This window comes from Callithrix jacchus, chromosome 10, assembly GCF_049354715.1.
Source record: "Callithrix jacchus isolate 240 chromosome 10, calJac240_pri, whole genome shotgun sequence".
Classification (NCBI taxonomy): domain Eukaryota; kingdom Metazoa; phylum Chordata; class Mammalia; order Primates; family Cebidae; genus Callithrix; species Callithrix jacchus.
This window is the reverse complement of record NC_133511.1, coordinates 68,202,687-68,225,283: the sequence shown is the minus strand read 5'-3', so window position 1 is coordinate 68,225,283 and position 22,597 is coordinate 68,202,687. Positions and strand designations below refer to the sequence as shown.

Sequence of the window (22,597 nt, the reverse complement as noted above, 5' to 3'; positions counted from 1 at the left end):
GGGAGAAGCGAGCAAGGTGTGAAAGAGCACAGCACCAGGACCTGGGCAGTCCCCTCAGCCCCACCCCAACCCTCCAGCTTTCCGTTTCCTCCACGTGTTGCCTCCTGATGTCCTGCAGTAGCTCACGCCTGCCAGGTCCCAAGCTGAACTCGACTTTCTCTCACACTCACTTCTGTTCCTGGGTCTCTGGATCAGTGACGGCACCACTGTCCACCCAGCCACCCAAGACGGAAACCTGGAGGCCTCACCGGCAGGTGCCCAACAGCCCCAGCACTATACTGAGTACCTGGACAGCTCTCCCCTCCTCCCGAGTTCCCAGACAGCCCTCTTCCTCCGAGCTTTGTGCTGCTGTTCCCTGCATTTCCGAAGCACCCTTCTTATCCCAGCACCAAAGGCCACAAACTCCTCATCAAGCCTCTGGGATCCTCTGCCCATGCGACTCCCACCCTGGGTGGCATCCACTCACCTCACCACCAGGCGGGGGGGTACGGTGCGGGGCGGCACGGGTGGAACGCTCAGCTCTGCCAAATGCTGCTTAGCAGGCAGCGGGGGCAGCACCGGGTCCAGGATGGATGTGGACCGGGCCGCAAAGCACGTGGGCGGAAGGCAGCTCCTCCGGGGCGGGATGGGCGGGGTGGCGGGGAGCCCCTCATCCTCTGTAGCAGCGGCAGGCAGTGGCTCAGGTGAAGTGGCGGGCGCAGGTGGTGAGCGGAAGATGTGGCGCTTCATGGGCACGGGCCGTGGGGTGGGGCGGGGTGCGGGGGCCGGCGGGGTGTGGGCACGGAGCAGGCCAGCCAGGACGCGGCGGCGGTGGCCAGGGAGTAGCATGCCCATGTCCATCAGGCGGGCGTCGCTGAGGCCTTGGCACTCAGTGGCCCACACCAGGCCATGCTGCTCAAAGAGCCCCGTGTACTGCTCCAGGTGCAATGCCCGCAGCCACTCGGCCACCGACAGCGCAGCATCCCCAGCCTCTGCCATGGTTCCTGCCAGCAGAGGCCCAACTGGCAGGGCTCTGTCCAGAGCTGGAATAGACAAACAGGCACAGGTCAGAGACAGGGCTGCCGAGAGTGGTTTCCTCACCAGCAGCCTGCATGGCCCTCTCAAGCCATGGGTTCAAGTTCTGTCCTGGAGCTTCCTCCACTGTGCTCCATGTGCTAGGCAAGGCCAGGTACTGCCAGGTCTCTGAATACACAGGTTCTTCTCTCTGCCTGAACCCCCTCACCCCTTCCCCTGTGCTATCCCAGCATCCACCTCACATTTTCTTCTCTAGGAAATCCTTCATGATCTCTGGGATCGGCACTACCCCCACCCCAACACACGGCCTCAGCCACTGCCGTGAGACTGGCCAGTGGTGTGATTGGTACTATGTCTGGTACCTACTCCCCACTGCCCTCTGCAAGACCCAGGGCAGGGTCAATTCTCTCTGAGGCACCAGTTCCCAGTGAGGGCCAGGATAAGCGCTTAGCAAGCGCTGAAGGACACCACTGCTGGTCTCTCCTGCAAGCCCAGTCTGGGAGCCCAGAGTAGCTTCCCCTTACCCCCTATGCCCATGGAGGAAGTGAAATGCTATAGGAGGTGAGTAAACCCAGCATCAGTCACATGGCCTCTGGGGGCCTGGCCCTGGAATTGGGTAAATCCTCTCACCACTAAGGCCATTCATTCATTCCTTCTTTCAAAATCGCCTGACACTAGACAATGGGGACTCAGGCTCCACCCCTGCACCCTGCAATTAAGAGCTCCTAGCCTGGTGGGAGTCAAGAGGTGATGTGAAGAGGCGGTGAGCAGAACAAAGGGAAAAGTCATCTGATTATCTCCACAGACACTGGAGATGCACATGATAAAACTCAATATCCAGCTTACTTACACAAATAAAATCTTACTAAAACAGAAATAAATTGATACTTTCCTAAATGAGAAAAGGATATCCATTTTACTGTTGTTATTATTATTCCTCACATAGCTCTGAAAGCTCTGGACAACAAAAATAAACAGGAGGTATTAAAATCAGACAGGAAGAAATAAACTATCCATTCATTGCCAATAATGTGAGTGTTGAGTTGGAAAGCCCAAGAAGCTCAGCTGAGAAACTATCACAACCAGTAAAGACTTCAGTTACTGGGTTCAAAATTAATATAACAGACTGGCTGGGCACAGTGGCTCATGCCTGTAATCCTAGCCCTTTGGGAGGACAAGGCAGGAAGATTGCCTGAGAACAGGAGTTTGAGACCAGCCTGGGCAATACGGTGAAGCCTCGTCTCTACTAAAATATAAAAAATTAGCCAGGCATGGTGGCATGCACCTGTAGTCCCAGCTACTCAGGAGGCTGAGGCAGGAGAATTGCTTGAACTTGGGAGGCAGAGGTTGCCATGAGCCAAGATCATGCCACTGCACCCCAGCCTGGGCAACAGAGCAAGACTCTGTCTCAAAAAAACAAACAAACAAAAAACAAAATTAATATAACAGAAATCAACATTTATAAGCAGTAGCCAGGTAGAAACCAGCATGAAAGACCCCATTTACAAGAGCATCACAAAATAGAAAACACTGAGAATAAATTTCGTAAGAGATAAACAACAGCAATAGGAAGAAAAATTGGGCATGTTATTGAGGGACAAAAAGAAGACCTGGACAAATGGCAGGGTATAATAAATTCCGGATAGAAGACAACAAAAAGATTAATGATGTCTAAGTTACTTTATAAATGTACACAATCCAATTAAATATGCACACAGAATTATTTTTGAAGCTAAACAAGTTGATTTGAAAATTCATGTGGGAAAATAAATAAGTAGAAAGAGTCAGGAAAATTCTGGAAGCAGAAAGAGGGTGGGAAGGGTAAAGAGTAGGAATCAACCTCACCACATGTTAAAACATATTATAAACCCACAATGATTAAAGCAGTATAGGATACTGTTGAACAGCACATGAACAGACCCATCAATTAAACAGAAAGTTCAAAAGTAGACCCAAATACATACACAAATTTAGGATACACTAAAAGTAGCCTCTCAAACTTGTGGGGAAACAAGGGATTATCAAGTTGTTGGGACAGCTGTGGAATGCTCTCAAAAAAAAAAAAAAAAAAAACTATGGTGGATCCCTACCTCACACTTTACAAGAAAAATTAAAAATTATAGCTGGATCAAAGATTTCAGTATTTAAAAAAATAATGGCCAGGCAAGGTGGCTCAAGTCTAAAATCCTACAACTTTGGAATGCCAAGGCGAGTGTATACCCTCAGGTCAGGAGTTTGAGACTAGTGTGGCCAATATGGCAAACCCTCATCTGTAATAAAAATACAAAAAATTAGCTGGGCATGGTGACAAGCACCTGTAATCTCAGCTACTCAGGAGGCTAAGGCAGGAGAATCGCTTGAACCCAGGAGGCGGAGGTTGCAGTGAGCTGAGATTGCGCCACTGCACTCCAGCCTGGGTGACAGAGAGAGACTGTCTCACAAAAAAAAAAAAAAAAAAATGAAAGGATTTACAAAATCATCTCAGGGCTGGGCATGGTGGCTCACGCCTGTAAGCCCAACACTTTGGGAGGCTAACGCAAGACAACTGCTTGAGGCCAGGAGTTTAAGACCAGCCTGAACGACATAGCAAGACTGTCTCTACAAAAAAAAAGTTAACCAGCTATACACTTGCAGTCTCAGCTACTTGGGAGAATGAGGTGAGAGGGCTGCTTGAGCCCAGGAATTCAAGGCTGCAGTGAGCTATGAGCTATGATCACACCACCACACACCACTGCACTCTACCATGGGCAATAGACTGAGACTCAGCCTCTAAACAAAAATTTTTTAAATCATGTCAGAGAGGCAAAAGCCTTTTGGAAATGAAACAAATCCAGAAGGCACACAGAAAAGACTGAAAAATTCAATTCTGCAAAAATCAAGCACTCTTGCATGGTAAAAAGCAAAGCCAAGAGCTAATTGACGAACTAGGGGATATCTGCCACTCATATTCCGAACAAAGGGCTCATTTTCCTAATAATTGAAAAGCATGCAGAAATAAGAAACAAGTCAATAGTCTAACAGAAAAATGGGCAAGGAGTATGAATGAAAAAATTTACAGAAAGGAAAATATAAATGGCTCTTAAATATCTGAAAGGAACTTAACCTCCCCATACTAGGAAATAGAAATGTAAAATATTCTGGAATACTGCTTTCCACCTATCAGACTGTCAAAGAGCAATAAAGCTGGAAAATACAAGCACTGGTAATGCAGTGGGGCATCCCCTCCCTGGCCATGGAATACCTGTAGGCATGAAAGCCCTAAGAGATGCACATGTCTGGGCTGGGTGCAGTGGCTCATGCCTGTAATACCAGCACTTTGGGAGGCCAAGGTAGGTGGATCACCTGAGGTCAAGAGTTCGAGACCAGACTGGCCAACGTGGTGAAACTCCATCTTTACTAAAAATACAAAAAGTTAGCCTGGCATGGTGGCAGGCACCTGTAATCCCAGCTACTCGAAAGCCTAAGGCAGGAGAATCACTTGAACTCAGGAGGTAGAGGTTGTAGTGAGCCCAGATCGCACCATTGCACTCCAGCCTGAACAACAGAGAGAGACTCCATCTCAAAAAAAAGAAAAAGAAAGCAGAAATGCAGATGGCTGACCCAGCTACCTGTAGGCATTTAGCCTGCACTTTTACTGGCACCCGCCAGAATTGACCTATATAGAAGGTTACTGGCTGCAGCGCCTGTGTTTCATAGCAAAAGAATGGAAATAACCAAAATGTCCATCAATGGGAGAATGATTAACTAAATTATGGTATAGTCATACAATAGAATACTCCACCAATGGGAGAATAGTTAACTACATTACGGTGTAGTTGTGCAATAGAATACTGGGCGGCCATGAGAATGAGGAAACTCCTTACATACTGGAATGGGATGACCTACAAGATACACTGTTATATGAGTAAGGAAAGCACAGAACAGTTTGTGTAACATTCTCTCTTTGTAAAAAAAAAAAAAGGGAGAGCATGGAGCATGTGCAGCTACCAGTAAATGAACAAAGTAGCTCTGAAAAGACACACGGGGGTAAGGTGACAGTTACCGGCTTCCTCCTAGGAAGAAAACTAAGGACTGAAGGGACAGGAGGGAAAAGTAGAAGATCCAGAGTTCATAAGGGCCTGAAGTTTATGGAGCCTGAAGCTTACACAATTTAGGTGCCCTCTGATATGGTTTGGGTGTTTGTCCTCTCCAAATCTCGTTGAAATATGACCCCCAATGTTGGAGGTGGACCTACTGGGAGGTGTTGGGGTCACGGGGATAGATCCCTCATGAATAGCCTGGTGCCCTCCCCACAGTAACAAATGAGTTCTCACTCTTTGCTCACATAGAGCTAGCTAGTTAAAAGAGCCTGGCTTCTCTCTTGTTCCCTCTCTCACCATGTGATGTGTCTCCTCCTCCTTCACCTTCCACCCTGACTAAAAGCTTCCTGAGGCCTCACCAGAAGCTGAGCAGATGCTCGTGCCAGGCTTGTATAGCCTACAGAGCCCTGAGCCAAATAAACCTCTTTCTTTATAAATTACTCAGGGTATTCCTTGATTGCAACGCAAAAGGGACCAACCAACATGCTCTCCTTAAGAGTATCACTTTTACAAAAATCACAAAAACATATGACCACATGCACACACTGTTTGGGTCCCTCTTTAGATCCTGGAAGGAGCCCTGCACCTCAAACTCTAGCTTCCCTGAAAATCCACCTCTGGGGAAAGGGAGACTTTTCTATTTATTTACTTATTTTTTGAGACGGAGTCTCGCGTTGTCACCCAGGCTGGAGTGCAGTGGCACAACCTCCACCTCCTGGGTTCAAGCAATTCTGCCTCAGCCTCCCGAGTAGCTGGGATTACAGGTGCCTACCTCCACATCCAGCTAATTTTCTGTATTTTTTTAGTAGAGAAGGGGGTTTCACTATGTTGGCCAGGCTGGTCTCAAACTCCTGGCCTCGTGATCTGCCCACCTCGGCCTCCTACAAGTGCTGAGATTACAGGCGTGAGCCACCATGCCCGGCTGGAGACTTTTCACTTCAACATTATACAGATGCTAGTTCCTCTGGGGCTAAGCTAAAACTTTAACACCATCCCAACTAAAATTACCAACTGGAATTTGTTGAGACAAGCAGATTCTAAACTTCACATAAAATGATATTAAAGATGTGTTAAGTGGAAAAGCAAGATGCAGAACAGTGTTACATAAATATCTGGGATAAAGAAAAACTATATACATAGTATATATATGCAAATATAAACACAGAAAACTGGATGGATACATATGAAACTGTGTTTGGGGAGGGGAACTGACAGCTGGGAAGACAGGAGACACTATACCCTTCTGTATCTTTTTAATTTTGTGTCATTTTCCAAAAAGTAAATAAAAATTAAAAGAGAATGAGATAACCATGAACAGAGCCTGAAAATGAGAAAGATAACAAAAACTTGCCGGGCAAGGAGGGGACTCCAATGAGGAGATACATACAGCCCGACCCACAACCCAGCCTGCTGGCCCCTACCCTGTCCCTTTGTCCCATACCCCTGCCCTGTTCCAAGGTTCCAAGCCCTGCTGGGAGGCTCTTAGCAAGCTCTCTGGGCCTCACCCTCTGCCTCTCAAGTTCAGTTCTCAAAATGGAAAATGGGATATCAGATGTCAGCCTCCATCAACCCTCTCCCCACCTCAGTGTTAAGGCCTAGCCTGCCACAGCCAGCCCTGTTCCTACCCCTCTACCTCCTGACTCACCAGCTGGGCTGCCAAGGATGCCCGGGTCCTCCCAGAGACAGCAGCTATTCTGAAGGGCTCCTCATTTTGGTCCAGGGTGGGAGCTGCAAGGACAGGGATGGAGGAGAAAGCCCATAAGGCAAGGCCACTTTGAGATGCCAAAGGAGAATGAGAAGGGAAGAGGGAAAGGGACAGGGAAAAGGAAAGAAGAGATGGGGGCCAGTCACAGCAGCTCATACCTATAATCCCAGCACTTTAGGAAGCTGAGGGAGGTGGATTCCTTGAGCCTAGGAGTTCAAGACCAGCCTGGGCAACATAAGGAGACCTCATCTGTACAAAAAATACAAAAATTAGCCAGGTATGGTAGAGTCTGACTGTAGTCCCAGGAACTCAGGAGGCTGAGGTAGGAGAATCACCTGAGCCCAGGAGGTGGACGCTGCAGTGAGCTGTGATTGAGCCACTGCACTACAGCCTGGGTAACAGAGCCAGATCCTGATTAAAAAAAAAAAAGAAGATAAAGAAGAAGAAGAGGTAGGGAAGAGGTGGAGGAAGAGGAGGAGAAGGAAGAGGGAAGAGGAAAGGATTCAGGGAACCTCATGCTCACAGAAGCTGGCAATAGGTCAGACCAGAGGAAGGTCTTGCTGGAGGGAGAAGGCAGACAGACAGGGCTGTCTGCGTGTGGAGGCTGCACAGGTGGTGAAGAGGAGTCAGGACTTCCCCACTCTCTGGCTCCATAAGACCAGTGCTGGGATGTGTATAGGGGCAGACTGTGGAAGGGACAGCCCCAGAAGGGTGAGGAAGGGACGATGCAGCCCCGCGACTAAAGAGGTCTCCCTGACACAGAGCCTGTCAGGAGAGGTGGGGGACCTTAGAGGACACAGGGACACAGGACCCTCTCCACTAACCCTGGGGACCATGGAGTGGGCTGAGGGCACAAGTGGGGTAACTGAGTCAGGGGCATGAGACCTTGGGGCCCTGCCCCTAACATGTAGGGGAGGTTGAGGAAAACGGACCAAAACAGGATGCTCCCAGGCAGGAGGACAACAAACAGGACAGCTGTAGACAGGCCACCACCCTTGCTATGTAGATGGCCAGGGCTCTGTGGGGCTAGGGACCAGTGGGGTGGCATGGACAGGTCCCCCTTCCCAGGGCCTAGAGCAGTCAGGTCTGCCAATACTAGGGTTAACTTGAAAACTGCTGTGCTCTGCATAATGGCTTCAGCAGGTATTCATGAACATTTTACATCTTACAAACACATAAACAGATATTTATCGTAAGTAAACTTCATAATTGTCACTGCCTAGGATAGGGTTAAAACAGGTATATATATATATATATTTTTTTTAATATTTTATTTTATTTATTTATTTTGAGACAGAGTCTCACTCTGTAGCTCCAGCTGGAGTGCAGTAGCACGATCTCAGCTCACTGCAACCTCCGCCTCCTGGGTTCAAGCACGATTCTCCTGCCTCAGCCTCCCAAGTAGCTGGGACTACAGGTGCGCACCACCACGCCTGGCTAATTTTTGTATTTTCAGTAGAGATGCAGTTTTGCCACGTTGGCCAGGCTGGTCTCAAACTCCTGACCTCAGGTGATCCACCTGCCTCAGACACCCCAAGTGCTAGGATTACAGGTGTGAGCCACTGTGCCCAGCCTTATTTTATTTTTGAGACAGGGTCTTGCTCTGTTGCCCAGGCTGAAGTGTAATGGTGCAATCACAGCTTACTGCAACCTCCAGCTCCCAGGTTCAAGCAATCTTCCTGCTTCAGCCTCCCGAGTAGCTGGAACTACAGGTACACGCCACTGTGCCCAGCTAATTTTGTTATTTTTTGTAAACACAGGGTCTCAATATGTTGCCCAGGCTGGCCTTGAACTCCTGGCTTCAACCAATCCTCCCACTTTGACCTCCCAAAGTGCTAAGGTTATAGGCCTAAACCACCCAGCCCAAAAGTGAGTATTTAAAAGACAACCTTTAAGTAACTAGCACTTCAGATGAAAGTATTGGCCAAAATGGCAGTGCTACTCGAACAACAGTTTAAAACAAGAGGAGACCCCGTAAAGAGTCTTACTGCACGCCAGGTCTCCAGGCACTTTACGTTACCTCCCTAAAGCCTCACAGCAGCCCTAGGAGGTACATATGATTGCTATGCCTGTTTTAAGATGAAGATACTGAGAAAAAGGGAGGTTAAATAACTTTAACCACACACCCAGGAAGGAGCAGTATGACTACAGTCCAGCCCTCTGCTGTCCAATAGCAGCCAGCAGTAGCCACAGACAGCTGTTGGACATTTAAAATGTGGTCCCTGGAATATGATGTGCTACATTTTAAACACACTGGATTTTGAAGACTTAGCGCACACACACAAGAATGCAAAAATCTCAATAATTTTCCCTATTGTTTACATGATGAAATATATTATTAACATTAATTTCACTTGGACAGTTTACATTGCATTGTGGTTCACACTCTATTCATACTGGAGACTGCAACTCTCAACAATTTTTTTTTCTAGACAGGGTCTCACTTTGTCACCCAGGCTAGAGTGCAGTGGCAAAATCTCTGCTCAACACAACCTCTGCCTCTGGGGCCCAAGCAATTATCCCACCTCGTGCCACGACACCCAGCTAATTTTTCCATTTGTTTGTAGAGATGGGGTTTTACCATGCTGCCCAAGCTGGTCTTGAGCTCCTGGGTTCAAGTGATCTGCATACCTCGGTCTCCCAAAGTGCTGGGATTACAGGTATGAGCCACCAGCCTAGCCATCAACTCTTAACCACTCTGCATGGCCTCTCAAAACACAAACTGAGGGCCAGGTATGGTGGCTCATGCCTGTAATCCCAGCACTTGGGGAGGCTGAGGCGAGTGCATCACTTGAGGTCAGGAATTCAAGACCAGCCTGACCAACATGGTGAAACCCTGTCTTTACTAAAAATACAAAAAATTAGCTGGGCATGGTGGCGGGTGCCTGTAATTCCAGCTACTTGGGAAGCTGAGGCAGGAGAATTGCTTGAACCTGAAAGGCAGAGGCTGCAGTGAGCCGAGCTGGCGCCAATGCACTCCAGCCTGGGCAACAGAGTGAGAGTCTGGCTCCAAAGAAACAAATAAACAAAAACAACAACAACAAACAACAAAAAAAACTGAGCACCTGCTATAGCACAGATTGATGGATGATGGTCCCAACCACCCCACTGGAATGACAAGATCTGGAAAACAGGAAACTACTTCTCTCCCTGAGAAAAGCCTGGCTCCCTCTTGGGCCTCTCTCAAGCTCCTATTCCTGTACTAAGGGCATCTGGCTAAGATCAAAGACATGGAGACTCAGCACTGACACCCCTTTGGGACAGTCCTGTTCAAGGCACAGGAAGCATGAACCAGACCTGAGACCTGGACTGGCCTTCCAGGAACTTCAGGCTGGAAGGGATCAGATACCGTCAGCCAGCAAAAACAGCCCAGGGGGCTCTCAACCAGGCTGGGGCAGGGAAGGCTTCCTGGAGAAAGCAGCAAATTGAAAAAAGAAGTTTAGAGCAGTGTTCTGCTAAGCCATACTGCAGCCTGAGGCACAGACAGGATCATCAATACTGGTCCTCTATTTATTTAAAGCGTTGATGTTTTGTGTTTTCCTCATCATGGATTTTTTGCATTCATTTTTATTTTTTAAATGGCATTAAATATTATATACCTTGATTACTGACCTTTTTTAAAATGATTATTGCTTTTAAATTTTATTCATCTTTTGTTTTTTTTTGACAGGGTCAGCTCTGTTGCCCAGGCTGGAGTGCAGTGGCTCACTGCAGCCTCGATCTCCTGGGTTCAAGTGATCCTCCCACTTCCACCTCCCAAATAGCGGGGAACGCAGGATCTCGTGGCCAAACCCAGCTAATTACTGAGCGTTTTGGCACCCCTCAAATTTGCAACAGAGGCAAGTGCCTCACTTGTTCTACCCGAATCCAAGCCCCTCAGAGGTTTAAGCCCCTCAGCCGCTATGACACATCACTGAGTCCTTGTCCTCAGGAAGGCAGGGCTCAGGATTTGTCATAGCAGCCAAGAGCTGAGGGGTTTCCCTCCTCTCCACCCCAAGGGCCCAGTCAGGCTTCAGCACGCCAGCACCCCCACCCTGCCTTTCCTCTCGTGTCCCTCCATCGTCTCTCCACTGTGCCAATTACAGTCCCACCCCTGCTCAAAGCCTTTCTATGGTTCCCAGTGCCCTTGAGCACTCTTTTGTCTGTCATTCAAGTTCATCCAGCTCTGACGTTTACAGATGAAGAAACGAACACCCACAAGGAGGAAGTGACTTGCTCAAGTTGTCAGTGACATACCCCAACCCCCAGCCAGGCTGGGCTGGCCCCATCCACGACTTCCTCCACATCACAACTGGCACTGGCCTGGCAAACAGGGAGCCCCCAAAATTATGTGATGACAGTGAGTGAGTAAACCACATCCTCCCACCTTCAGGTGGCTCCAGGCCACCTCCTCCAAAAAGTCCTCCCTGACTGCCCCCTCAAGCTCCTAGTCCTCTGAGGCTGAGCCCCACAGCTCAGCACTGCTACTGCTCTCTCCTTTGTTGCTCATCTTCTGGGGGCCCACCTCTGCCCAATCCCCAATGTATCCTGGAGTATGCTGAGAATCTGTACCCCTTCTTATCTCTTCTGTCCTCCACAGTAGTGCCAGGACGTGGCTGGGCTCACAGGGGCACTCAGTCCCAGTCCAGAGGTAAGGGTTGTCTGCAATCTCTAATCCTTGCCAGCCAGTCCTTCACATCTGGCTTGAGTCCCCCTTGCTGGAACCAAAGCTTTTGCCCTTCTGTCCTCTACCTACCATTTCAAACCCAAGGTCAGAGTTCAACTCCCTGGTAACATCTCTACCCACTACTGACTAGTGACCTGAGTTTCACCAGCCCAGCAAGAAGATGACCCAGAGCCTAAGCCAAAGATAGGCCCCTCCAGCTTCTTTCTTTCCCTAAATGCACACCATTTGGCAACCATGTGCCCAGCCCCTGCTGATTTTCTCCTTCATCTCATTTGTTCTTTTTTTTTTTTTTTGAAGCAGAGTCTCACTCTTGTTGCCAGGCTGGAGTGCAATGGCATGATCTCAGTTCACCGCAAACTCTGCCTCCCAGGTTCAAGCAATTCTGCTTCCGTCTCCTGAGTAGCTGGGATTACAGGCATGCACCACCATGCTCAGCTAATTTTGTATTTTCAGTAGAGACGGGGTTTCTCCATGTTGGTCAGGCTGGTCTCAAACTCCCAACCTCAGATGATCCGCCCACCTCGGCCTCCAAAAGTGGTAGGATTATAGGCAGCAGCCACCTCGCCCAGCCTCATTTGTTCTTTTTTTTGGAAACAGGGTCACTGTCACCCAGGCTGGAGTGCAGTGGTGTGATCTCAGCTCACTGCAACCTCAGCCTCCTGGGCTCAAGTGATCCTCCCATCTCAGCCTCTGCTGAGTAGCTGGGACCACAGGCACATGCACCATACCTGGCTAATACTTGTACTTTTGTAGAGATGGGGTTTTGCCACATTGCCCAGGCTGGTCTCAAACTCCTGAGTTCATGTGATCCTCCCCTCTTGGCCTCCCAAAGTGCTGGGAGTACAGGCATAAGCCACCGCGTCTGGCCCCTCATTTATTCTTATAACACGCCTAAAGCCTGGGATTCTTTTCCCATTTCATGGAAGCTATGTGAGGTAGAAACTCACCAGGTCACCTGCTAGAGCTCAGGGGGCTTTCAAAGTATGTAACTGCTTCTGTCTGGTGAAGTAAGGGAGATTCTAGAAGGAACCCCTGGCCTGGTCCTTGAAGGATAAGTAGGAGGTGGTCAGGTGGAAGCCATTCCAAGCAAAGGGGACTAGGTGTACAAGGCCCAGGCACAGAAAAGGACCTGGTGAATCTGACGGGAGATGTCAATGGGGTAGGAACAGAAGATGTCCAGAGAGGCTCAATGGCTGGCCCTTGGTCACCTGCAGAGTCTGCTGACCGTGTGGGTGTGGCCCTCTCTGGAGGCCTCCCTGAGCCTCTTTTACATTCTGATTTGCATGAGTGAGTCAGCCTTGGATCAGGGCAGCCTTAAAGGGTCCTAACCCTGGCCAGGCACAGTGGCTCAGGTCTGTAATCCCAGCACTTTGGGAGGCCAAGGCGGGTGGATCACCTGAGGTCAGGAGTTTGAGACCAGCCTGGTCAACATGGAGAAATCCTGTCTCTACTAAAAATACAAAAAAATTGGCCAGACATGGTAGTAGGTGCCTGTAATCCCTCAGCTACTCAGGAGGCTGAGGCAAGAGAATTGCTTGAACCCATGAGTTAGAGGTTGCAGTGAGCCGAGAACATGCCTTTGCACTCCAGTCCAAGTGACACAGTGAGACTCAGCCTCAAAAAAAAAAAAAAGGTCCTAACCCTTTCCACACCCCAGCTCTGGAGTCCTCTTGGCCAGGCCGCCTCCCCTGACTGCATCCTCAGCTCCTCTCTGCACGGGTCTGTTCAAGGGAAGACCTAGCCCTGCAGGGAGCAGGAGGAGAGGAAGGCAGGCCCAGGGGTCCTGACTAAGGCCTCAGATTGACCACCATCACCTCCCTTTTACAGCCTCATCCCCTACCCTGGGAACCAGCTGTCCCAGCACAGGCAGGCTGGGCAGGGAGCCCTGCATCCAGACCTCAACAAACTCCTCAGAGTGCCCCAACGAACCCAGAACATATACAGCCAGCTCTGGCCAGGCCTGGGTCTACAAACCACACCCCGCTGGTACCACAAATACACACCTCACACTACCTCAAGGGCCACACATCTCCCAGGGCCTCATATACCTAGCACCCCACCCAAGGCCATACCTCAGATCTGCCCCTCCCCAGCATACACAGCTCCCTACCAGCAATTCAACTGGGTGCAACAACCCCACAGTCCAATACCCCACCCTTGGGCCCCTCCCCAGCCCAGTCACCAGGTGATACCTCAGTGCAGGGCCCCTTCGGTCTGCTGCCCTCCTGGGCCTTCTCCAGACTCTGGTCACTCAGGCAAGAGTCTTAGAGACACTTCCGTAGATATGAGGAACTAGTGGGGGCTGGGTTCCCAACCCAGAGGGTGCAGAAGTGGCCCCCAACGCCTCTGCAGAAGCCACCTCCTCCAGCCCCACCAGGAAAGGCACAGCCTTCAGGTGGGCAGCTGACCGACCCCTGGGCCAAGCAGTCAGGTGTCCATCTCTCGGGGACTGGTGGCCACTGCATAACAGTCCCAGGAAGCCATACTGAGGTCTCCTGTCCTACCCTAAGCCACATCTCTGCCCTGGAACTCTCCCTGGCACCAGGAGATTCCTGTCCTGGCCCATGTGTGGTGTGGTCTGTCTTCTGGGGTCTCCAGAGTGCTTGTGGCTAATGGGGAGCAGTCCCTCAGGGCAGTGAGGACTGAGTGGGACCCCAGGGCCTGGGAAATGAAGAGCTGCCTCAGTAGCTGGTAGGGAGTTAGGGGCCCATCAGCAACGTTCCTGGGCTCCAGGCCTGGGCCCCCTCCCCACCCAGGATGCAAGGCAAGTCTGGTTCCAGTCCTGGCTCCATCATTTCTTATCTGAAGCCCTGGGCAAGTCACATCATGTTCTGAGCCTCAGTTTCCCCTCCACAAAGTAGAGCTGTCAGTCCCTGCCTCCTAGAGCCTGGCACCCAGATGACCATGACACGCCACCACATGTGTACTGGAGCCCAGCTTGCTCTTCTGCTGACTCCTCTGTCGCCAGGCAGTCACTTCCTGTCTCTAGCTCCAAGGTCTTAACTGGTCCTGCCCCTGGGTGCTGGGCTTGTAGCCAAACTCTGGGCTAGACTCCCTTAGCACCCTGTGGTTCTCAGCTGCCCCGGATACCAATGACTACCACAGCCTACCTCCAGCCATCTCTCCCTGCAGAGCTCCAGACCAGACACTCCACGGCATTCTGGACCTCCTCCTGGAACGCCCAGGGCACAGAACACTCCCATCCTACAATGAACTCACCAACTCCCCTTGGGGACTGTGGGGACAGAGGGAGTTGCGGGGAGAAGAGCTGTCTCCAACCCAGGTCGGGCCTTTAGGCAAATTAGAAAAAGATTCCTCTTCTTCCAGGAGCCCCACACAAGGGGAAGCAGCTGAGCAAGACGACGGCAGGCTGAGTTTCAGTCCTCCTTCTCCGGGCACCTCACCCACACACACCTGCCAGGCACCTTTGTGTAGTAAACAACACGTACACCCACACAGAGTGGACCTGGTGAGAGGCAGGACCTTTTAACAACTTTCCTGCGGCAGCCCTATCAGTATCACCCTAATAAAATGCTAAACCACGATTTTATTAATGACTAAGGGACACAAAAGACTAAGGGACAGTGGGCATCGCTGACCCCACTCTCGGGCCTCACACTAACTCCAACCCTAATCTTGAAAGACTTTCACTTTCTACAACCTTCATGTCTATACTGTTTAAAGTTTTCTCAATTGTGTATCACTTTTATAATTAGAAAAAAAATGATCAACGTGTTTTAAGTCATTAGATTGAGTTTGTTCCAGTTTGTTCCCCAAAACCATCATCATAAGGTGGCTTTACCATTTAAGTACAATACACATGGATTAGCAATGGAACTATTATAAAGTGAAACTCGATTTCCTAGGCCATCTGGATAGAAAATAAAAGACTGAGACTCAAAGCCCCTCCCCACCCGCCTTACCCTCCCAAGGGACTAAGACAAAGCTATCAAATAAGGTCTCCCTGCCAGGCACTGGTGGCCAGCAGCACAGAGTATGACCCAGTGGGACCTTCCCATGGGAAATGGACTGGGGCTCATTAATAAACTCCAGACACCAGGGTCCCTGAGGTTTGTCCTCCAGATACCATCACACCCTACCCTGACCCTGGACTCTCACCCACCATGCCTTAAGCCTCACCCAGGGCCCCCTCATGCCCAAGTTCCAACCCAAAAGAGGGTCAGGTAGGGAAGGAGGTGTGAGATGAAGTGGGAATGTCTAAAGTACCTCACTCGCAAATAAATGAAGCTGAAAGTTCAGTGGTTTGGTTTTAAGCCTTGTCAAAAAGTCTGTCATGGCTGGGCGCAGTCGCTCACCCCTGTAATCCCAGCACTTTGGGAGGCCGAGGTGGGTGGATCACCTGAGGTCAGGAGTTCGAGATCAGAGTGATCAACATGGAGAAACCCCATCTCTACTAAAAAATACAAAATTAGCCTGGTGTCGTTGCGGGCTCCTATAATCCCAGCTACTAGGGAGGCTGAGGCAGAAGAACTGCTTGAACCTGGGAGGTGGAGGTTGTGGTGAGCCCAGGTTGTGGTTGGCCGAGATTGTGCCACTGCACTCCAGCCTGGGCAACATGAGCAAAACTCTGTCTCAAAAAAAAAAAAAGGTCTATCGCATACTATGTCCCTCTGGCCCCACTACATACCCCCAGCCCCAAATGGGTCTGGGGAATACAGCCCCTTCCCCCAACTCCTTCCTGTTTACCATGTTTTGGGCACACCCCTGCCCTGCACCTGCACTGCCCCCATTCACCCCAGGCCTCTCAGCTTGCCTGGACTTCTGGGCCCTCACCCCTGCCTCCTGCCTTTGCCCCCTGCAACCAGGACACACTCCAGCCTGCTAGGCTCACCTGATAGGCAGCACAGCTCCTGACCCCCACCCTCCACAGCCCCACTCCAGGCCCCTCCCCACTCTCCCAACCCTCACCCTTGGACTAGCTCAGGCCCTTCCCACCCTGAAAGGTGACCCAGCCAGCCTCACACCTACAGAGACCTGGGACGCTCCCACCATCAGCAAGATGGCAGTGGGGGAGGGGCACTGGCCTTGCCCCCTGGCCCTCAGGCACAGACACACTCTACAGGGGCAAGGGCTGAGGACTTCCTGCGGCACCTCCTCCCACAGAGGGCAAGGGGCAGCCTGAGGAGCCACAGAATGACTCCAGGAAGATCCTCCTGTGACCACTGCCCCAGGACTCCAAATACCGTAAATGAGGCAGAAACAGGAAGAGACGGGGCTGACCACAGCAGGGTGGGAGTACACAGTGCTGACCACAGAATCACAAGCTGCAGGACTGGACAGATGCCGAGGCACCAGTGCTTAAGCTACAGGCCCTTGCCACGTGCCTTGGGGGCCAAGAGCGGGCACCAACCATGCCGCCAGAGGGAAGGGGAAGCCGCCAGCTGGCTCCTCTGTGAGCTCACTGGGAACCTAACGCTCCTGTCCACCAAGTAGGAGGGACTTGGTGGCTCCTCTGTACCCCAGAACTAGGGGCCCAGGGGAACAGGGATCCAGAACTGCCCCCTCTCTAGATGGCCGCTGGAATGCAGAAGACAGAAGATAAGGGTGTCCCTTACTGCTGGCACGTGAAAGGGTGAAAGGAGAAGCTGCCTATATTGGCTGGGGAGGGTGATCAGATGGGTGGGGCCGGGGCGGGGGCCAGAAGGGAGAGAGGAAGACAGGGGGACCAGCCCCACAGGCTTTGGCCTGCAATTGGACGTGTGACCTCAGTCTCCCTGACTAAATAACCAGACAACAGCCAGGAAAGACTCCCTGACTCAGTCTCCCTCTCCAACCCATTCTCCAGCAGCCACAGGGAGCACTGGAACCTGCTCACCTGATCCAGCCACCCCTGCTCGCAGCAACAAAAGGTGGTGCTTATGGAGTGCTTACCATCTACCCGGCACCATGCTAAACACATCACATGGCTTGCCTCATAAAATCCTTCCAACAACCTAGCACGCAGGTGGCTTCAGGCCACATTACAGACAAGGAAACAACCTCAGAGAGGTTAAGCAATGGGCTCAAAGTCACTGAAGAGCCAGAATCTGAATCAAGGGTTCTCTCAAGGAGACAGTGTGGAGACAGGCAGGGCCCAGGGAGAACACAGGGAGGTCAAGTGACAGAGGGAGAGGGAGGCTGAGTGCAGACTGAGAAGGGCCTTGAAGGCCATGCTAAGACCATGGTCCTTACTGTCCAGGCAACAGGAAGTCATGGAGGACAGCAGGGTGCTCTGGGGATGGAGCAAACCATGGCAGACAGGCAGTAGGCAGGGGTTCCTCCTGCTGTGGGATTTGGGAATTCACCTAACGTCTCTGAGCCTCAGCTTTCTCATCTGTATAATGGGATTAGGATAGCTCCACCTTGCAGGCTTGTGAGGGAGGGATGAGGCAGATCCCAGATCTGATCAGTTCTCACTCCCCAGTGACTTCCCACCTCCCTCAGAGTAAAAGCCAAAGCCAGCCCGCCTGCCAGGCCTGTGCAATCTGCGCCTGCATGCTCCCACTCAGCGGCCGGGCCCCGAGCTCCGTCTGGCTGGGATGCTCTTTCCCAGGCATCTGCATGACTCCTCGTACTTATTTGGGCACCTCCTCAAATGCAAGGCCTTTCTTCCCTGACCACTCTATCCTAAAAAGCACCCCATTAGCCTCTGTCTCCTTATTCTGTTTCATTTTTCAGCATCCCACTTATCACTATCAGACACTCTTATATGGATACTTATTTGTTAAAGTCAGACTTTTCAATTGAGAGGCATAGACCTTGTCTTATTCACAGGGCTGGGAGTTAATAATGCTAGAAAATGCTCAATCGATAGTATTTGAGAAACGTATGAATGGAAATCTACAAAGGCCCGGCTTGCAGCAGGCACTCAGTATGTGGCACCTTCCAGTGTTTTCAGCCTTTGCTGCTCACCCTCCTGAAGTGCCCCCACCCCCACCCCCCACCTCAAATCGCTCTCCAGGAAACCTCCTGAGCCACAGCAGCTGGGGCTGGGCACACACACGGAGGCAGGAAGAGGGTGGCCAGGGGCAAGGTCAGCAAAGGGCTGGGCTCGAAGGCCTTCAGTCAGGGTCTGACCCCAGCTCACCCTGCTCAGGAGGCTTGGCACAGGGGCTGCCAGGAGAGATGGGCAGAGTGAGGGGCAATTGGAGAAGGCAGGTGTCCAGTTTCAGCCCAGTGGCCTAGGTGACAGAGATTGACTCTGAGGCTTCCCAGCACCCTCCATGGGAGGGCCTGTCCCTTCTTTCAACCTCTGATGCTGTCCCAGAACTTCCTGCTGGGCCGGCCCCATAAACACTGCTGGGGAAGCCCTCACCCACACAGGAGAAGTGTGACTCTCAGACCCCCTCAACCATTCCCCAGAGCAGGTCAGAACCACTACTGCAGAATTCTAGGAGTCTCTGAGACCAATGCTCAGCCCTAAGGCAGGGGCTCCCTCTCCTGTCTGTCTACCCCTTCCCTGACCCCCCATTACCCAGTGGGGCTCAAGGGGCTTCCACTCACTGGTTCCTGCCACCTGCCCCTCCCCTCTGGTCTCATTCCCTCCACTCTCGTGCTCTAACATCAGCACTTCATCACCAGGCCTTTGCTTACACGGTTCCTTCTGCCCAGAACATCTTTCTCTACCTCACCCTTCAAACTTAAGTATTACCTGCTCCAGGAAGCAGTCTCTGACTCCCACAGTCACAGTCCTGATCACACCAGATGTCACCATCTGTGACTGTGTCTGTCACATACATACTCTCTCACCCCCAACCTTGGCTGGGTGTTTTCTCAAGGCAAGACCAGGGATACCTATGTCCCAAAGATGGCACACAGTGACTGTCTGTCGACTGAATGAACATTTCCTAATTTTACACACGGAGAGCCAGGCAGATGACAACTTGCCCATGGTTACCTGCCCACTGCATATCAGTGGCCAAAGTGTGGCTGTGGCTAGAACCAGGCCTCCAGCCTCCCAGCATGAGGTGCCTCCCGTTCCATCCAGTTATAGTTCTACTAGCCAGACCCCAGCCCTCCTTTCTCCCAGGACCACACAACGAAACCACCTGCTCCTTAGGCACTTAGGAACCACCGAATCAACCTTCCCCATTTCTAGAAATGAAAGTGAGTCCCAGTCCCAGAAGGGGCAAGAACCTAGCCAGGACCACACGGCAAGTCAGGACCATGACTCAGACATCAGCCCCCCTAGCCTGAGCTAATACCTCCAGCAGCCTGTTCCTTGGAAGAACTGGGGAGGGGGAGCCTCAGGCAACCTTAGAGACACTGGAGCAACCTCCTCCCATCCCCCACATACCTCCAAGTGGGCTAAGCCAGTTCTGCACTGAGAAATGTGGGTTTTCAGGCCACAGGCAGTAGAGGCAAATGAGTGTCCTGGTTCATGCCCCTGGAACAGAAACTGGAACAGAACCACTAGACAGTCCCTGGATCTTCAGACTCCCTAGGCATAGCACGTCCATCTTTAGAGCCAAGAAAGAGACAGAAGGAAGAGAGCAGCCTCAGGCGGAGCAGGGGAGGGAAGCCCTTAGCCAAGGCTCTGGTATCCCTTCACCACGCATGGGAGCCCCTGACCCAGAGCTGTCCTGTTATCATCTGGAAAAGTGTCAGTCTCCAACTCTGCTCCTGGGGGTGGAGGGTGGCCCATTCTCCCTACCAGGCACACTGTGGCCACTGGGAACAAACTTGCATTTAAGCTGCAAACCCACACAGCAGCCACGTGGATAAAGTTCCCCATTAAAGAGACTGAGACCAAGGTTCAAGTAGCTGAAAGCCTCGCCTAGCTCACACATCAAGGGGTGCAGAACTGGGCCCCTCCTGCCCCGACCCATGAGGAGTGCTGACCGTACCCACACGGAGTACTCACTGGAGGGATGTGCTACAGGCTAGGGCTGGGAAGCATGACCCAGCCAGGAGCCTGGCCAGGCAGTCTTCCAGAAGGACACTCCTGTGTCCCAAAGGGCACCTGTGTCATGTCCCAAAGGTGGAGAGGACCAGGGGCCACACCCTGGAATCTTGGCTGTCAGTGCTCTTCTCCTGGATGACTGCCTGGCAAGGATCCTGGCTGGGTTGTGCTTCCCTGAGGGGCACAGCTGCTCCTGCCCTGCGAACTCTTGAGTGCAGCTGCTGTGCCCACAGCCCCAGAGGGCATGGGAGAGAGCTGGGGTGGCAACTCCTAAGTCCCTCGGCCAAGCCCAGCCTTCTGCACCCTAAGACAAAGCATACCTCCCCTCAGGATCCTGAGTTTTGTTCACCATCTCTGCATAGGCCCCTAAGCCTGGCTCTGACCCTTCAAGGGACCTGGGCCTGCTGAGCCACATCCCATACTGGCCCCAATGGCCAGCAGTGGGACCCTGACCTTGCTCTTTGAATCAGCCAGCCACCAGCCCTCCCTAAGCCTCCCCACAACCCCGCCCTGGTGTCCATGGAAACAGCCCCACTATCACCCAGGAATGCAGAGAGGGGCTGGCCCATCTCTCCCCACTGTAAAATGACTGACTGCCCCCTCTGCTATCACCTAGTCTGTAGGGTTACCAGATTTCTTGAAAGGGAGGCAGCTGGGTGTGTGCTGGGATGGTAGGTGCAGAGAGCACCCAATGGCTGGAGACCAGCTGGGCCTCTGACCCACCAGCCAGCACTGAGAAACTCTCCAGGCCTCGTCCATCTGCCACCAACCTGGCTGAAGCATGGCACATACCTCAGCCTCAACTCACGGGTGACCCAGCCCAACTCAAGACTTTCTAGGCTCTCAGAACCTAGAATTTCAGAAATTCAGAAGCTGGGACTCACAGGCACATAAAACCCTAAAATCCTCAAATCTCTCCAGCCTAGAATCTCAGACCCAGAATTTTAAAATTCTATCTGCGGCCAGGCGCGGTGGCTCACGCCTATAATCCCTGCACTTTGGGAGGCCGAGGCGGGTGGATCACGGGGTCAAGAGATCGAGACCATCCTGGTCAACATGGTGAAATCCCGTCTCTACTAAAAATACAAAAATTAGCTGGGCATGGTGGTGCGCGCCTGTAGTCCCAGTTACTTGGGAGGCTGAGGCAGGAGAATTGCTTGAACCCAGAAGGCGGAGGTTGCAGTGAGCCGAGATCGTGCCATTGCACTCCAGTCTGGATAACAACAGCGAAACTCCGTCTCAAAATAAATAAATAAATAAAAATAAAATAAAATTCTAGCTGCTCAGTGTGGAGAGTAGAGGGAGTAGAGAGGAGGGGAACAGCCCCCTCCCCCCAGCCCACTTCATGTCTCACCTGTTCTGTCTTGTCTGGTTCACACCCGGGGGCTGGTAAGCCTGGGGGGGTCTCTAGAGCTGCTCCGTACTGCCCCTTCCTGAAGCTCCAGAGAAGTTGAATCCAGTGAGGATAAATGTCCAGCTGAAGGTCTCTTACTGAGCTGGAGGCCTGAGACAGACCCTGGGTTCCTAACTGTGTGCCTGACTACAGGAGACCCCTGCCCTGTGTATTACAGGTTGGGGAGGAGAGAGGGGGATCCCAGGGTAGGGCAGTGCTCGCTGGGCCAGTAGGAAGAAAGCTGGCAGGGAAGACCCTGGCACCTGGAAGGCCAAAGCACAGCAGCAGCTCAGCCTTGCTTCTGGTCTTCTGTCCTGGGGGCTAAGCCACCCCAGCACCCGCCTGGCCAGAAGGAGGGAGGGCCAGCCCAAGCTCCCCAAGGGCCACTGACAGCCAAGATTCCAGGTGTGGCCCCTGGTCCCACCCTGAGAATGAGAACAGAGGAGTGGCCATCCTGATCCTCTCCCACCTTCTTGCCTTTAACTTTGCCCTCACAGCAATGAAGATAAGAACAGGAGGAAGATTTTAACACATCTCCTCAGGGAGGACTCACTGATGCCTCAATCTTCTAGGCCCTCTGGCCCTGAGCCCCACACACTGGACCACAGGTGGTCCCCGTCTCTGGGCTCTGGAACCATGTTTCCAGAGTGGTTCAGTTACTGATGCTCTGCTGTAGCCAAGTCCCAGCACCCCAACAGGAATCAGGTTCCCGGTTTGGTCAAGGAGAAAAGACTTGGACCTTGTAGCAAGGCAGTGTGGGCAGGGTCTGAAGGAAGCTCAAGGCAGAGAGGTAGAGTGCAGGCCTCAGAGCACCCTGCTATGGTTCCAGTGCCTGCTC

At 51.8% G+C, this 22,597-nt stretch overlaps 1 protein-coding gene across 10 annotated transcripts in view; it reads right to left on the bottom strand.

The window, feature by feature from the left end:
- ARAP1 (ArfGAP with RhoGAP domain, ankyrin repeat and PH domain 1) overlaps nucleotides 1-22,597 on the bottom strand; it is a 75,326-nt gene that overhangs the window by 48,568 nt on the left and 4,161 nt on the right. For 6 of the 10 annotated variants that reach the window (XM_035264129.3, XM_035264130.3, XM_035264132.3 and 3 more), the window contains exons 2-3: nucleotides 6,739-6,821; nucleotides 467-1,022 (exon numbers count right to left, since the gene is read on the bottom strand). In XM_035264129.3, coding sequence (XP_035120020.2) covers nucleotides 467-978 — 512 coding nt within the window. In that variant the 5' untranslated portion in view covers nucleotides 979-1,022; nucleotides 6,739-6,821. Of the gene's footprint in view, nucleotides 1-466; nucleotides 1,023-6,738; nucleotides 6,822-13,656; nucleotides 13,710-22,597 lie in introns of those variants that run through there. The other 4 variants (XM_078340271.1, XM_078340272.1, XM_078340275.1 and 1 more) reach the window with 2 other exon arrangements.